The sequence below is a fragment of the Sipha flava genome, unplaced genomic scaffold (genome assembly GCF_003268045.1).
Source record: "Sipha flava isolate LNK unplaced genomic scaffold, YSA_version1 236_pilon_pilon, whole genome shotgun sequence".
NCBI classification, from domain to species: Eukaryota; Metazoa; Arthropoda; class Insecta; order Hemiptera; family Aphididae; genus Sipha; species Sipha flava.
The window spans coordinates 185,319-199,931 of record NW_020272878.1 but is presented as its reverse complement, the minus strand read 5'-3'; the positions used below and the strand labels follow the sequence as shown (position 1 = coordinate 199,931).

At 28.9% G+C, this 14,613-nt stretch overlaps 1 protein-coding gene across 2 annotated transcripts in view; it reads left to right on the top strand.

The window, feature by feature from the left end:
• Positions 1-14,613, top strand: part of LOC112683863 (GTPase-activating Rap/Ran-GAP domain-like protein 3) — a 196,706-nt gene that overhangs the window by 42,629 nt on the left and 139,464 nt on the right. For both annotated transcript variants that reach the window (XR_003148622.1, XM_025555048.1), the window contains exon 4: positions 9,874-9,960. Coding sequence is in view for 1 of the 2 variants with exons in the window: in XM_025555048.1 (XP_025410833.1) it covers positions 9,874-9,960 (87 nt within the window). In the remaining variant the exon portion in view is untranslated. The remainder of the gene's footprint in view (positions 1-9,873; positions 9,961-14,613) is intronic.

Genomic DNA, 14,613 nt, shown 5'->3' with positions numbered 1-14,613 from the left:
ATATATATATATATATATATATATATATATATATATATATATATATACCGTCTGGTCAGACGCTCATTCAATCAGTCCGTGAGTACAATCCGCGACACACCGTGAATTACACTCCGCGATATATTCGGCATTTCCTCTGCAATTGTAACGCGTATCGATATTTGTTCATATATATTTATATAATATAGTGTCTATTTTAATTAAATTGAATTTTGAGTGATTTTTATTACTTAAATCCCACAAATATTTTATTTACATTTACATATATTTAATTAAATAATATTGAACTGTATTTAGACATTTCAAACATTTAATTTTACTAACTAATAATAGATGTATTCGCGTTTATTGACAATTAACGGTGTCTAAAAATAGATAAGAGATTTTTAAGCCATCCTTGTGCACCTTCGATTGTAAGAATATTAGTAAATGTGTTTCTAAATATACACATTTGGGTCTGGAATTATGCACCAAAATGTTGTAGTAAACACGACGGTTATCGACAATAATTTACCATCAGAATTATGAGATTAGTTTTTGGAAATATCATAAAATTCACATTACAGACTATCCGTCAATAGGTAAATTATCGTTATTTGTTCGTTACACTTATTGCAAGTTAGACGTTTGTTAATATTAGTTATGTACACCTACAATAGTTACAGACTCCAGTAGTCTAGTTGTTTCTTAGGTACTGGTCTAGTTGACCCCCGCCAGGAAGGCAATTCCCCCGCCACTCAAGTTTAGTTGACGCCCGCCACTTACCTACTTTATATTGTAAGTTATTAACCAATGAATAGTGTTGTAATTTGAAAATGGAAGATCGTCATAAATTAAAGCAATTTTATATGAGTGGTGCAGATAAACATAAATTGGCAAAAGAAAAACAAAAAAAAAATACAGAAATAATTTCAAAAACTAGGCGAAAAACAGAGTTTTTCATAGTACAGCCTAACACAACATCTTCTGAGGTTAGTTCAAAGTTTAACAATTACTATATAAAGAATAAATATTACTTTTAATAAAATACATATATTATTTGAAACATCGTAAACGGCAAAGGAATACCCATTTAAATCCAATAGATTCTCATGAAACACCCGGGATAGATTTAACTTCTTCTCAAAAATTCAAAATTTAAAATTTTTTACCTGTAATTGATACGTTTATTTCCAACTTGGATAAACGATTGTCTGCTTATGAATTGGTATACCAATGACTTGGCTCTCTTCGAAAATTAGAACAACTAAGTAATCAAGAAATTGAAAATGAAGCAATTAAACTTGTTAAAATTTACCAAGATGACATCGATGAACACTTTGAAAATGAACTTATTCAATTTAAAGAATTTTATAAATATTTTAAAGATCAAAGCAGTGAATTTCACAATATTAGTCGAAAACGTAAAATACTAATTGATAAGAAAGCAAAAGATTATTTTCCTAATATTGAAATAGTTCTTTGTATTTATCTTTTTTTTATGATTACAAACAGCAATAGTGAAAGATCATTCTCTAATTTAAAGTACATAAAAAAATAGATTACGTACTTCTATGGACGGAGACATGCTCAATCAACTAGCGATAATGAGCACTGAGTCTGATGTTTTTAGAAAATTTGATTTTCATAACGTTATTGATAAGTTTGTATAAATTAAACTAAGAAAAGTTCCTGGCATTTAATTTTAATTACTAGACATTTTTATTTTTATTATTTATTTAATTACACCTAATATTATGATGATATTACTCATACTAGTTATACTCAATTTGATTGTTTTTATAATCATTTATTATTAAATAAGTAGTTAATTGTTACTAATACTAAATATGATTATATATATTATTTAATAAGTAAAAAAATATACTTTCTTGTTAATGTGTAAGGGGCCCCCACAATGCATTCCGCTCAAGGCCCACCACATACCCAAATCTGCCCCTGATTGGAACAATGATAATGCACTACGATATTATGATAATATTAATTATTGTGCAGTCACAAGTCATATATGAAGAGTGCCTTTTATCTATGACCGTTCTACGTGTACCATAGTATGTAATGTGGTTGGTCTATTTGTCGTGAAAGTTACGGCACGACATTCAATTAAAACAATAAAATAATAATAATAAAAAAAACAGATCAGCGGTGCTATTTGTAATTCAGTGAATAATTGATGGCTTTTATTATAATTATAATAAAAATTTTGCGATACGGAACAACTGTTTGGCACCATGTAATTTAACACAAAAAAAATAACAAAAAAAAAATGTGTGTTCATGTACACGGTTATGGAAAAACAGGCCGACAACGGACCATAACGGACCGGTTCGTAGTGTTGCCGTGCGGACGTCGTCGAGACCGTTCGCGTTCCTTGTCCGTTGATTGATGAGTGGACGGGGTGCCGCGGCGACGTTGCGTGCCGCGGTCTGGTGGTTGATGAGAGCTAACCTAACCTAACCGCACGGTTAGCGACAGACGTTTCGATAACGGCTACCACACGGGTCCGCATTATATTTGTATAAGGTAGGAATTAAAATCTATCTGATTTCGTGGTATAAGGTTTATGGATATCAGTGAAGTTTTTCTTTTAATATCTCATCTCTAATCATAGAACAATTGATTTTCTTATCAATGATATGTTCTTATCAATATTGCTTTGCACATTTTGTCTTTAAAAGGAAAGATACTGATGAAGGTGAAAAATATTTTTGCACTTTTTTTATAAACCATTAAATTGTTTATAAAATATCCAAATTAAACCTCATTATATGATTATAATATCGTTGTTTTAGACGGTGAATTGATTTGCACAGCGCGTAATTTAATACAGAGGATCACAAACCCGTATACTAGGTAAACATTGCAAATAATCATAGAATTGTATTATTAGGTAGGTATTATAAAATACCATATATATACGTCACAAAGAAATTAATCTTAAGCTGATAACGACGTAAAAGGTGTACAACGGTCATTTAGTGTTTAAGATGAAGCCACACGTAAAGCGAAACGTATACAACAAAAAAAAAAAAAAAATAGTATAGTACATTATGCTATTAATTATTTTTCTAGTACCATAATATAAAATTTACTAATTATACATTGTCATCGAAAAAATTTAATTTTATGCCGATTGAGTACCTAGGTAAATGTATAATAGAATAATATTGTTATAACGTTGTTTAGGAATTTGGGATTTTTCTTGGAAGAGACGACCATCGGTCGCTGATAAACAATAGAGTTAGACCACTGACTACATGTACTCTTTAATGTGGTGGGGGGGAATTTTAATGCTGCAACTCGTTTGCGCATATTCAAAATTTTTTTTACCTGAAAATCAATGACTCTGCGCATGACGAAATCAGTCGTTTACTTGAAAATAGATAACTCGTTTGTGCACAACGACACATTCATACACATAACACGTATATACGTATATTCGTTACAGAGTGCAGTACAAATTATCAAATATATTATCTTAATATTTTCTTTAAATCGACTATGTAGACAGTAGATTATATATATTTGGATTTTCCCAACAACTTTTAGTAAAGTTTCGGTAGGTATGGACTATGGACAGAGCCATGTCAAACATTTCAGCGCTCTGGGGCAAAATTTTTCTACGGAGCCACTGGGCATAGGTAGCATATTAAGTGCAAATAAGGGCGCCCACTTACTTTTAAAAAACTACGGCGCTCGGGGGAAATTACCTCCTTTGAACCCCTTTAACACAGCCTTGACTATGGATATGGATGGTACAGTGTGTTGACGACGTAAACTTTAATTTAGCGTAGACATTTCTAATATTTTTGAATTTCGGTGAGAAAAACGATGTTTTAATATTGATAATTATAAATTTAGAGAATACCGTGTTTTATTGAGTGAATGTTTAAATTTTAGATGCACTAATAAAAATGTCCTGCGAGTGTTAATAAATCAAACAAAATAATAAAAGTAACCAACTTTCATAATCACGAGGAGTATAATAATCAAAGATAATAAGCAAACGAGTTCTGACACTAGGGATTTTCGTCACACTTAGCCAAAATATATGTGCGCATTCAAGTTGTGCATTTTTGCGCAAACGAGTTGTAGCCAAATTTTGGTCACTGACTACACGAGACGAAACTTTCGTAGGCGGGGCAGCGCATTACGGTAATTTACGGATGTTAATTAATGCTAACGAAGAAAATTAGTTTTCCACATAATACTTAAAATAAGTTCATAAAGTGAGTTATTTGTTAAGATACTAACTCTAAAAAATATAGAACATATAATTTTAAAGTGAACCTTGTTTTGTGGTTTTTAACTTTATAATTTTAAAAAATGTACTATGAATTAAAATAATTAAAAATTTATATTTCTCTTTTATAAAGTTTTAAATTGAAAAACCCAATATAAAATAATTTAAAATATTCAAATATTTATTTTAATAAATTTCCGATTTTAAAAATGTATTTGAATTAGGGTTTTGATATGGTTTCGGTTGCTAATATTAAAAGAGTTCCGGTTCCAAAACCGTTTCTTTTCGGTATGGTTTCAGTCCCTGATCTGTGTATTCTAAAATTAATGAGTTAAATGGGCTAGATTGAGAGCGAAGTGAATAGTTAGGATTTGATTCGCAGTTTGAACTGACCCAAAATGCGCACGACGCATGTGTTTGATCGTGACTTAAGGGGGGACATCACCACTACGTCTTTTTTTAACAAAAACTACTGTTTCTAATTTTAACGCTATGTGTCGATAATTATCACGATTTTCATTTTGAAAAAATATACGGATTCTCCATAATATGTAAAAGGGAACGATTGAGCCACATTTTTAATTTTTGTAATTTGAATTACAATAAATATTGTTGAAAATTCAAAAAAATACGGAATTTAAAACTTAAATATTTAATTAATTAAATACAATTTTTAAAATGTGCCTCGATTGATCCCTCGTACATGTTATGGAAAAAGAAAATGTTTTTTTCAGAATGCAAATCGAGATAATCATTGCGTCGTATTGTTTGAATTAGAATCGTATGTTAGAGTGAAAAATGAACATTTGTTCGAGATTACAATATTACGCTATGACATGTGTGTGCGAGTGCGTGGAGAGCCCTCCGTACAGCTACCGCGCCGCGTCAAGATAATGAATCTATAAAGTGTAATATAATTAGATACGTTATTTCGTGGTATCCTATAATAATGTTAGCAAATAGTTATATTTCCGTGCCCCGACAATAATATTATATACCTGGGCGATTGTAAACTCCACCAAAATATCGATTAAGATAAAAAGGTAATACAAGTGTCTGACAGCCGACCGTGTAACACATGTTTATCTTTTCGCGAGTGCGCATTTTATAACTCCCGATAGCACACCATTGGACACTCACATTATACGAGTAATATAATAGTATTGTGTAATTACCCATCTTATCTCATAATGAGCAACGTTAATAAGACAGGCCGACCGTCTTTATCACCGGTTATAAAACCAATATCGACTAAAACTTTAAATAAAACAAATCTAATATAAACTACCAAACCTACAAACATATCTACCACACAATCTACTCTATCTCGTCGTCCAAATAATATGCCTATAACCACATCCACTACCGCCACCCCCTACATACCTACTCAGTCACAATCAGCACCATCACCTTTGGCGACTATCGAGAGTATTGTCAACAGCCCAGAAATTCATACAAATAATACCACAAAAAACACTACTCGTAATTACGCCTCCTTTACATTACAGCTAATTAAAATCTCCTAAAAATATTAGACCCCATCCACAACGAAGGAATTCGTTTATCAACAGCTTTCAGAACCAGTTCCACTGTCAGCACTTTATGCTATGCCGGTGAACTACCCCTCATCCTATTCAGAGAAAAAAACTCTTAAACTATGGAATTAAAAGGAAAAGCACACTAAATCACTTAGGATACAACATCTTCTTCAACAACCAAATCTCAAATAGAATAGCCTTAATAAAAAAACCCTTGCCGCCCATACATGATATCTTCTTCAAGCTTATTTATAATCTTAATATATGGACATCTACAAAAATCAAAATCACATATTCTAACTACCCCAATTGGCTTTGGCAAATCTATGTAAATTCTGAGGTTTTACAACAAAAGCAAACACGACACAAATCCTAATACTATCATCTTTCTTTTCTATGATATTATCTAAACTAAATACCCTCATTTCACGAAAATATACACGGATGTATCTAAATCCGCACGTGGAGTCGGCTTTGCAATTTCCCAAGATAATATTACTCTGCTTCATAAACTACCATCAGAAACATGCATATTCTCTGCTGTAACACAAGCCATTTACGAAGCTACCATATTAGCCTAGACCATCATCTCAAATAATATTCTAATTTTAAGCGACTCGCTCAGTGCTTTACTTGCCCTTCAAAACCCTCAACCCACAAATGAAATCACCCAAAATATCCAAGAAGTATTAAAATCGATCTCTAAAAACATTGAACTTATGTGGATACCACCCCATACAGGCATAACCGGCAACGAAATGGCTGACAAGGCAGCCGACCTTGCAACTAGAATTGGAATTTGGGCCATTATAATGATTACGCTTATTCTAGTGTCCTCATCCATTCTAGAAACACCCTGTATAATGCGAACGATATGATATATTATATTATAATTATTTTTGATAAGATATCGTATTGATTTTATACTACTACTTGATTTTCTTCACTGGCGGAGTTTACTTGAACTCAATTTTACCTGATTTTTTCAGTGGTGGAGTTTACATGAACCCAATTTTACCTGTTTTTTTTTTTTTTGTGGCTGTGTTTACAGTAAAAAAAAAAATACTTGTGGCGGAATTCATATGCACTCGATATTATATACCTATTACCCAAGGTTTATAGATTATAATCTATAAACCTTGTCTATTACCTACATTGGATGTTATATTTTATTATCGTTTTATGTTTCAAATTTGAATTATTCAGTCACTATTCAGCTTTGTTTCCAGTGCTCGAAATGGAAAATTTTCTGAACAAGAACTCTTTTTTTTTAGTACATACCATAGAGTTAGGAGATTTGACCCACCAAAATTATAATTTCCCTTTCCTGAAATACTAAGCCATTTTTATTACATAAGTTGTACCTATTATTTTATACTGTTTTTGGCAAATCATTTTTTTTCATCTCTGATGTTATATAAAGTGCTAAAAAGAATTCTAAATCCACTGACGTTTTATCAAGGTGTAAAATTTTTCGCATATTCATACCGTTTAAAACTTGTTAATCTATTATCTATTTCATTCAGTAAATCAACAATAGGCCTTTAAGTTTTTACAATTTTATTAATAATTCTAAAAACTAAAATAAGGTTTGGAAAATCAAAGTCATGCAACAACAGATAATTCAAAATTTTTTATATTTTTAAAAATCAAACAACCTAATGCTTTATTTTTAACTTTTAAAATTCACATACTATTATGTAAATAAAACAAAAATACATTATCGGCGGACGGCGATTATCGTATAGATAAGCAATAAATGTACTTATAAATCGCGGTCGTTTGACGTTTATTAAATATTTTACTATGAACAATTCTGCAAAATGTTTAAATTTTACCAAAATATGGTAGGTACACTAAAAATTTGTTTTAACCGAAACGATAAACGTATTTTTTTTACGAACCGGATCGCTAAAAAAAATGTTTTCGTGAACCGCGTTCCTGTCTATTTTGAGCCCTGTTAGTTTCTGTAAAGATTAGTTAGCTATTGTAATTAGAAAAATTAATTCTAAATGTAAAATGAAAACTAAAATTTGAAATGAAAAAACCCACAAAGGTTTCATAAAGAGAATAAGAGATCACCATGAACCAAAATAATATAAATAATAGTACAAATTACTTTGCACTGCAAACTATTTGCAGCTAATTTTTTTAATATTTACTGTTGTACATCAAAACATGGGTACCTAGTTTTCGATAATTACAATTCAACAAATATGGTATACTGCGATAACAATTACAATGAACGACTACTTGGATGATGGTACGAAAAGAAGTGGTACCCGCATTGACACCACACCACACTAATAAACATTTACAACTATCACATAGATCTCGAGTGGCGACGATGTGATTAGAAATTGCCTAAATGTTGCTCCTTAAATAAATGCTATAGCGAGGCCCCTTAACAGTAGTCTGTATTACTGTTTATACGACTATCTTCGTGCTGGAAAATATATATTTGATTCGACAACACACAGCGCTTTTTGAGCCTGACAATTTATTCAACTGCTGTTTAATATTGCTTTATTGAATTTTTGGGCTTCTGTATCATACCCTTAAAAGTAAAGTGGTCCATCCAAACACAGCGGAACTTGTTAACGAATTCAATATATATTAAGTGTTTATCATGTGTCTCGCTTATCGACGAACAACGTGCGAACACACAGTGTAATGATTTGAAAACTCGATTGAAAGTTTACAAAACACGATGATTTTTGAGTTATATTTATATATATATGTTACCGGTAATATAGATAATCCGGTATTTTGCAAAATGCCAAAAATCACTCGGCAATATACATAAAACGAGCTTTGCCTAGGTATTATGAATAATGCCAAACGTGGAGTATGCAATATGATGAAAACAAACAAAATTAATCATCGTGTATTACCAATAACTTTACTTATCGTTTATTATAAATATACGTGCAAGATTTAACACAATAAATATTATTATTCTTTTACTACTATAATAATAATTCTAAGGTACAATATTGAACGTACTAATAATTTAATTACAATATCGTCATTTTTGTGTCTCGTTATGGTGTTGCAATACTATGGATACGATTTATATGAATACAAATTTTTATAACAAACTACAACATTTTTTAAAAAATTTGGCCACTAATACTACTTTTTTATCTGATTAACAGTATAATGAATTAATAAAAATTCAATCCACAAGAATTGTCCAAGGATTTTTAAAATATGTTTGTAAGTCCAAGTGTCAAAATAAAAACTGTATTTTCTTAAAAATAATATTTTGTGCACTCCAAAATTTCACTTTTCTACAACATGTTATAATAAGTAAATAGTAGTTTGAGTAAAATATTTATATTATAGTAATAATAAAATAATAGATAAAAATTAAAAATTAAATTTTGTTTGTAATATGAGTAATAATGAATAATAATTATAAGAATATTAATATAATATAACTAATAATAAAATGTTTTGTACTTTGCCTAAAAAAAATTAACATTTTGCATAACGTACTTAATAAAATATCTAGGTTATATGTAAAATAATATTGAAAATCATATGTTTTATTTACATTGCCAAAAATGGGTCGGTAATTTACACAATGCCTAGGCACTTTGCAAAATACCTGAATTATCCATATTGCCGGTAACATATATATATGCATATACAAACGAATGTACTTAGAATTAATATCTTATATTTTACTATAAAGTACTATTAAAAAAAAAAAAAAATACAAAGAATTACGGCCCTAGAACATGGTACTACTGATTTTATTATATTTTATAATTAACGTTTGCGTTATTTGTAAAGTGAATGCTTGTTAGTCGAAATATTTTATATTATTATGTTTTATCATTTTTAAGTTCACTTTTGCTGTTATTATATTGTTCATTAATTAAAACACAAAATATTCACACATGTGATTATTTAACACATTATAATTAAACACATAAACACATTGTAAGAACTGTTTTATGTACTTTATAGTTATGTATGATAATTAATAATTATTATTTTATGATTACTCGTTTGAAATTTACCAGTATACTGTACACCTTATACAATTATTTCAAGTAACCGGATTTTGTCATATTTTTGCAGTTACCTCAATTGGATGCTTCTGGTCAAGATCCAGGTGGTAGAAGGTTCCGAATTGAAAATGGTGATTCTCTGGGAGAAAAAGAAGAGGTAATTATTTATATACAACAGTAATATTGTATAACACGTTATGCTTCTAGTTTATCATAATGAAGTATAAAAATGTTGGCTTTATTATTTTATTATTCGTGTTGTTATCATTGTTTTTTTTTGTTTAATCTGATAGAAACAATTTTTTTTTTAATCGTTTAAATAGTTCTTTTTTTTAACAAATTTAAATTTAACTATGAAGTTTGATGGATAAATAAATATTCAAAGAGTTTAAATGTTATTTGAACATTTGTAAATATTTTATGGAATTATTACGAGTACATAATATACTCATATTACAAGAGATACGTTCTACGTTTGATTGGTGCTGGGAAATTGGCGTCCCCATCGTCCAGTGCATCTTAAGATGCACTGCAATAGCCACCAGATTGATATGCAAAAGTCAATGTGGTCTGGTCCTCCAGGTTGGGTGTTGAGCCTGGGGCTAACAATCCGGCCTAGTAAAAAAACCATTGTTCGGGAATCTAACAAATTGCCTCGGAATAGTGGAGTTAAAAATGGAAAAATAGAAATCGGCTTTACGCTTTAGGACTTGGAACATACGTACATTTTATCAATCAGGAACATCACTAGCGGTAGTAAATAAAGCTGAGAGATTCAAATTAGGCATATTAGCATTACAGGAAATAAGATATGCTGAGGAAGGCTCATTGAAAATTGAAAATACAACTTTATTCTGTGGCCGTTGTGATAATCATAGGCAATGTGGAAGCGGCTTTGCTGTACGTAAATATCTACTAACGGCAATAAAAGACTTCAAGGTGATTAACCCTAGACGGACGGTGGTAATATTAGAGAATAAATGGTTTAAAATAGCGTTTGTTAATACACATGCACCTACAGAGGAGAAAAATGACAAAGAAAAATAAGAGTTCTACTTGCTTCTAGAAACCAGCCTGGAGGATTTTCTCAGAGGATATATAATAATTGTACTAGAAGATTTTAACGTAAAAATTGGCAGAGAAGAATGTTTCAGACCAACTATAAGCATGCATAACCTACATCAAACTTCGAATAATAATGGATGCAGACTGATTGACCTAGCTACAGGGAGAGGACTAAAGATTAAGGGCACTATGTTTTCTCATAAAGAAGTACATAAACGTACATGGAGATCCCCTGATGGGAAATTATCGATAGGCTATTTTTATTTATGTAATTTATGTACTTATGAATATTATTAAATATTATAATTACATACTCATATTACTTTATATATATATCACATTTTGAATACAATAATTTGGTTTGTTGCAATATTTTTTAAATGTAGAGTTTGGTTTCAAGATGAATTACATTACATTATTTCATATAATTAAATTATAATATAATACTCGTGTGTTAAAACAAAATCCATAAATAAAAAAAGCCTTTCGATATTTTATCATTCTATATTTAATTTATATTAGTTCTGTCCAAATCTGAAATGTATTTTATCACTTTAAAAAAAATATATATATTCATAATAATGATAATAACATAATTTTTATGGTTTATCCTTGTTAAGAAACAATTTTACATGATGTTCAATTGTTTTATTATTAAAATACATAGTTTCAAAAGAATAAAGTTAAAATGATTTTCAAACATTTTGAAGACATTTTTAATTATTTAAACTTTAAAGAAATCAAATTGTTATAAAACTATGAAATTAGCAATACAACAGTTATATAAATGTAATAAATTAAATCTATAAATCTCAATACTGTTTTTTTTTTTTTTTTGTAATAAAAAAATTATAAATTCACAATAAGACAACACTTTTACTATTTTTATTTCTCTACACTATTATCTTCAATACTTAAATCTCATAAATTCTCACCAAACAACTCTCTAAACTTCTCTAAATTTAATTTTTACTAAAAGTACACTTATACAAAATAATTTAACAACTACTATTTAATAAAAATCTAAACCAATCCCAAATATTTGTAATTCTATGGTTACGGCGCCTCCATCAATATGTAATGTGGTTAGGGATGATCAGTTAAATATATGATATTCAGAGAAGGTTTTCTAGTTCTTGTGAATATATTATACCGTGGCTCGGGTGCATAAAAGGAAAGATCTTAATATTAAAAATAAATGTAGATTGATTTAGTTTAGTTATTATTATTTAATATACATGTATAAATATGACTTATGGACTATGGACTACATCAAGACAATATGGAGTTCAGCTACATCGGATGAACGTCGTGGTAAAACTGCCGTGACTTAATGTAATGTCGTAAACATGTAAATTAACGTAATGTCTACTCAGCAATATCCATATTACATGAGTAGACATTAATAATATGTAACAATAGTTATTAAATTAGTAAGATATGATTTATTGTTACGAAATCCATGTTATTGTGGTGCTACAATATTTTTAAATATAGGCGTAAATTTATCATTTATTATTTTAGAAAATATTTTTGGGAGGATAAAAATTACGAGTATTGATATAGAACTTTCGAAATTAATTATTTATTACCTTATTTAAGAATCAGACTTATACTGGTGGATTTCCAAGACGATGAAAATGAGTCACTACTTAAATATAAATTAAAGAAATATGTGATAGGTGGAGAATGACTAAATCTGTAGTTAAATAAAAATATAGGAGAGAGACCATCAGGACCAATCACATTTTTGTAAGACAAAATATCTAATTTATTATAGACTAAGACTAAGAGTTCAATATGGAGCGAATTTAATGAATCAATAGATTGAATCATATTAGACTGAAAATAATATTTGTAGGAACTGTATCTTTATATACTGAAGAGAAGTATTGACTAAATAAGTCAATAATATCTTGACCATTATCAGCTGCCTTATAGTAAAACGACATTGAGTTGGGCAAACCAAGTGATTTTTTAAGATTATTAATAAACTACCAACATTTCCTAGACTTGGATTTTACATTTCATCTTTTTCTATGAGTGCATATCCGTTTCAGATGCATCTTAATCGCAATGTTATTCTTATTAGGTGATGTTCGAAATAGATTAATTGATGTATTTTTTAGACCAGTGGAGATTCTTTAACAAAGACATTAGTCTTTTTTCTTCGATCTTTTCATGTAATATAAGCTTAAATATTTTGTGTTATTGAATATTCATAATGATGTATCTCATGTATTCTAGCTCCAGAGCTTTTATTGTTGCTAATAGTTATTTTTATTTTTCGATTATTTCTAGAGCTTTTTGATTAGTAATACGGAACTGTCTATGAAATTTAGCATTCGCTTTTATGATAACAAATAATTTGATTTTCTTGCATTTTAACTCTGTCAGTGTCCAATTTTTGATTTCGTATGATAATGTAGAGAATACATAACATTTTAACATTGATTTTTCTACCAAAAGACAGAATTAACACTTGAATACTTTCGAAATTTTTCGAAATGCTTCACTAAGTTTTTCAATTTTCAATTTTATTTATTATAAACGATTCTAATCTTCACATTATTCTAAGCAAATGAATTTTTTAAGTTGCTCTGTAGGTTAATTTTTTATTTATTAACTGTCCTAAATTGTAATTCCTTGATACTATTATAAACTTCGTTTTATTTATAATTAGAGTCATGCAATTTATTTCTTTTACTTTACTTCTACTACCCTATTTCCTAATTGTATCTAACAATGTTATTTTTAAAAATTACTGCATCATCAGTGAGGTACGTATTATATTCAACCCGTTAACTTTAATGCCATCTTCGACCTTCTAGAACTTTACGAAAGATGAATTCCGAATATTTATTGAATAACACTGAAAACAAAATTCTATCCTGCCTCACTTCACGTTTAATTTTCTGAGAATTCTCCATCAATGCATATTACTGTTGTTTAATTTTTACATTTAATGTATGGATATAAATAAAGAAAAAAAATATATTTTTAGTCGTGTAACTACTAAAAAATATATATTAAATTTTTTCTAATTATCAACCTTATGATCACCCACATATTGTAATATGTTTTTCGACAGTTAAATTATTATTTATCAAATTTTAGCTTTGGGTTTCTACGTATTAAATATCTACCTAAATTCTTAAATAAAGTTTTTGTAAAATATTCTTCAAAAATAATTATAACAATATACAAATTTAAGAATAAATAACAATTTGCGTTAATTTGTGTATTTTTCTATTGGGAATAAAACGCGCCTATGAAAATATATTTAATATTTATGAACATTAATGTAACTTATTGACATAGATATGTGTTTAAGATGAATAGAATATTTTCAATATTCTTATATTTAATATTTGTCCACAATGTTAAATTTACGTTTTAATATAACTAAATCCATTCTCATTTTGTATTTACTATATAAAATCAATTGTATCATTTCCATCAGAATTCGACTAATACATATTGTAGGTAAATCAAAATGAATTCAATAAGTTAATGATTTTTTTTTTTCATTTATTGATGAAATTCTTAATTTACAGGCACGTTATTTATTATAGTTTTTCATTTCAAGTTGTATTATAAATTAATTGGGTAATGTATTTTGTTTGTAAATTGCAATACAACGAATACAATTAAACCCCATTTTAAAGTGAAGAAAAAATAATATTTATTAAAAAAACCTAGTGTGTAATTTATTTCAAGTGAATTTTTCATTTTATGACTCATC